The 3,256-nt window shown below is 30.6% G+C and overlaps 1 protein-coding gene across 1 annotated transcript; it reads right to left on the bottom strand.

Annotated features, from left to right (window-relative positions):
* Window positions 1-391: 391 nt before the first annotated feature.
* On the bottom strand, window positions 392-961 carry LOC111639909 (activity-regulated cytoskeleton-associated protein-like). Its single transcript, XM_023385866.1, has one exon. It carries the CDS (start codon window positions 959-961, stop codon window positions 392-394), a length of 570 nt encoding a protein of 189 aa, XP_023241634.1.
* Window positions 962-3,256: the final 2,295 nt, after the last annotated feature.

The raw sequence follows: 3,256 nt of genomic DNA, 5'->3' as shown, positions 1-3,256 counted from the left end.
TATACTTTTGTAAAACACATCAAGAAATGAATATTTGTGAAAAAAAATGTATGCTGATTTATGAAATGTAAAAAACCTGATAAAATAATTAAAATAATGATATAAATAATAATATTTCCAGTAATAATTTCAAAATAAATTTTGAGAAAACACAAAATTTATAGTGTTCCTATACTTTTGTAACAGACTGTAATTTAAAATCATTGCAATTATGTTTAGAAGATGTCAGAAATAAATTATAGCCTATATAGTATCTTGCATACACAAGGCATGTTTGTCACAGTGATAGCAGCATTTCCAAATTATATGCTTACATAAATGTATATGATACAGTAGCAAATATACATGTATGATGTAATAGGCTATAATCTATTCAGTCATATCCCAATTTTCAAACTGATTGTTTAGCAAAGTGAAAATAACAATGATTTGCACTGTCAGAAGAAGCTTGATCATTTCTTCTGAATTCGTACTCTTTTGCAGTGCGTACTAGCTCGTTTAATGAGTAAGAACGGCGATTCTCCAGATACTCACATAACGGTAGAGACATCTGGCCAACTACATACTGAATTATTTTCTCGTCACGAGCTAAAGGTCTCCACGTGCGGTATAGCTGTACCGTGGTCCATATAAACTGCTCGACACTATTGGTTCCGGTGTACTGTCGACTAAAAAGTTCTTTAGCGACAGCTACTTCGTCCGCTAAAGGAGCGTACAGATCCAAAAAAGATCGTTTAAATAACGGCCAACTGTTGCCGATTCGGTGGCGTCCGTCATTCTTCCACCACATCGCTGGGCTACCGCGAAGACAATTAGCGGCAGTATCCACCCATCTAGTGTTCGGTATTTGGTTCACCATAAAATGCTGTTCGAGGTCCTGCAAGAAATCGTTAGCAGTTAATGCTGACCTACCGTTAAATTGGATGGCTGGCGGCGGTGGTGCAGTCTGAAGCCAGACCATCGATGCATTAGAGGTTGTAGGTACTTCCTGCCTCAGAGTAGAAGTCTCTGGCCGTACAGCACTAGTGACATTCGGTGTTGTAGACTCGACAGTCTCAGATGTGACACATGAGGTCAGATGAGTCACGGCATTCGTCAAAGTTGATACTTGTTGCAACAGCACTTACAACTGCTGCTGTAGCTGGTTATATTCGACTCTGGTTACAGATACAATACCATCCATTTTTGTACTTACGAAGTGTTACTCCTCCAAAGCTAAATTCAAAAATCTATGAAAGAATCTATGAAAGAAAACAACCAAGTTTAATCTTAAACCTTTGAGTCCCTGTTCGTGCGTCAGTTTCTTTAAGCTTTAGCTAGAAAGAGAAAGCTTATATATTTCTGTTTCCTGTCTTTAGACTGGAAACAGAAACATATAAAAAATAAATGCATTTAGAATGGCAACTTCCTTAACGAAGTATTAAATTTTAGTCAGAAGTTCCATCTGTAAGTATTTTATCTCCGTTTAATGTTTCAATAAAATAAATAACAATGAGTGATATCGGGAATACCCAAACATCAGCGATACAATAGAAGTCATTCCACATCTGGCTTGAAATATTATTCCTGTCCATAAAGACTACTACTTTGTTTATAAAATGCTTTAATACCTTCAATATATATAAATTAAATTACTTTCGGTTATAAAACAACCGTTTTGTTCTGTTTATTCAATCAAGTAGAAAATGGTACAGAACAATAAAATAATAATAAGTTCAGAATTTAATCTCTTGGCGCACGTGTATAGAATATTAAAAACGAATTATCATATTTTATCAATAATCTACCTATATATGACTTAAATAGAGATAATTAAATAAAATGAAAACATTTAAATGTTACTCAATCATTTTTAAAAATCAGAGGGGTACGTTTGTCATATATCTATTGAGTCGAACTTCAACAAAATTTAAATTTATTGGCATTTATAATACTTTAAAAACCCATCTTTATCCTCAAAATTAAATCTTGTTTTTTTTGTATTGTTATAATTCATAATATAAAAGGTATTTTTAAAAAATATCTCGTAACATATTGGGAATATATGTTTATTTATTGCAATTAATTATATAAAACTTGTTTTTTTATATACTCTTATGACAGGAAAAAAGTTATGTAGCCCATTGCTAAAATATTNTATTTTATCAATAATCTACATATATAGAGCTTAAATAGAGATAGTAACATTTAAATGTTTTTATTCTCAATTTAATTATCATTTTAAAAATCAGAGGGGTACGTTTTTCATATATCTATAGAGTCGAACTTCAACAAAATTTAAATTTATTGGCATTTATAACACTTTTAAAAACCTATCTCTATCCTCAAAATTAAGTCTTGTATTTTGTATTGTTATAATTCATAATATAAAAGTTATTTTTAAATAAAATCTCGTAACAGATAGGATAATATACGTTTATTTATTGTAATTGATTATATAAAACTTATTTTTTATATACTCTTATGACAGCCAAAAAAGTTATGAAGCCCATTACTAAAATATTTTAACTGAATGTGAGAATACGAGGGCAAAGAATCAGTACCCTAATTGCCACTCACACGTCGAGTTGGTAAAACTCGCCCACTTTGTCTTTTGGGTGGTTTTTACAGTGACGAGGCGGTTAAAAATCCTTAAAAATAATTTATGTTATTAAAATATGTCTATTTTAATAACATAAATATTAATTGTTCTCGAACATCAGGAAATTCGTTATATTTTATTACCGTCCATAAAATATCGAAAATTACACAAAACGTAAATCAACACATGTGAAAATAAACCAATGAGAAAAGAAAATATTTCATAAAGTTAAATATAAATATGCCAAAATCGGAGTAGCCTAACTAACGTTGTTTCTCTTTAATCACAATTTGAAGAGACAATTTAAGACGACAATGAAAGTTTTTATCTTGATCTTGATCATCGCTTCTGTCATGATAATGGGTGAGAATTTTTTAAGTATTAATCTTGCAAATGAGATTTAGATAATTGATTTGCACGCTGAAGTGGTTTTAGTATTTAAATTGCCAATAATTCGTGTGTTATGTGTATTATGGGTGGCACTTAGCAAACTTACAGCCTCCATATTTGCCCNTCCTTAAAAATAAGTTCAATTATTTTTATTTTAATAACATAAATATTAATTGTTCTCGAACAACAGGAAATTCGTTATATTTTATTACCGTCCATAAAATATCGAAAATTACACAAAACGTAAATCAACATATGTGAAAATAAACCAATGAGAAAACATGA

Source organism: Centruroides sculpturatus, unplaced genomic scaffold, assembly GCF_000671375.1.
Source record: "Centruroides sculpturatus isolate CEXI.00-Female unplaced genomic scaffold, Cexi_2.0 scaffold1272, whole genome shotgun sequence".
Classification (NCBI taxonomy): Eukaryota; Metazoa; Arthropoda; class Arachnida; order Scorpiones; family Buthidae; genus Centruroides; species Centruroides sculpturatus.
Note: the sequence above shows the minus strand (reverse complement) of the source record. Positions and strands in the feature narration are given on the sequence as shown.

What these genes read in the sequence shown, in the direction of transcription:
- LOC111639909 (XM_023385866.1), bottom strand. Translation starts at nt 961, where the DNA reads ATGGTCTGGCTTCAGACTGCACCACCGCCGCCAGCCATCCAATTTAAC.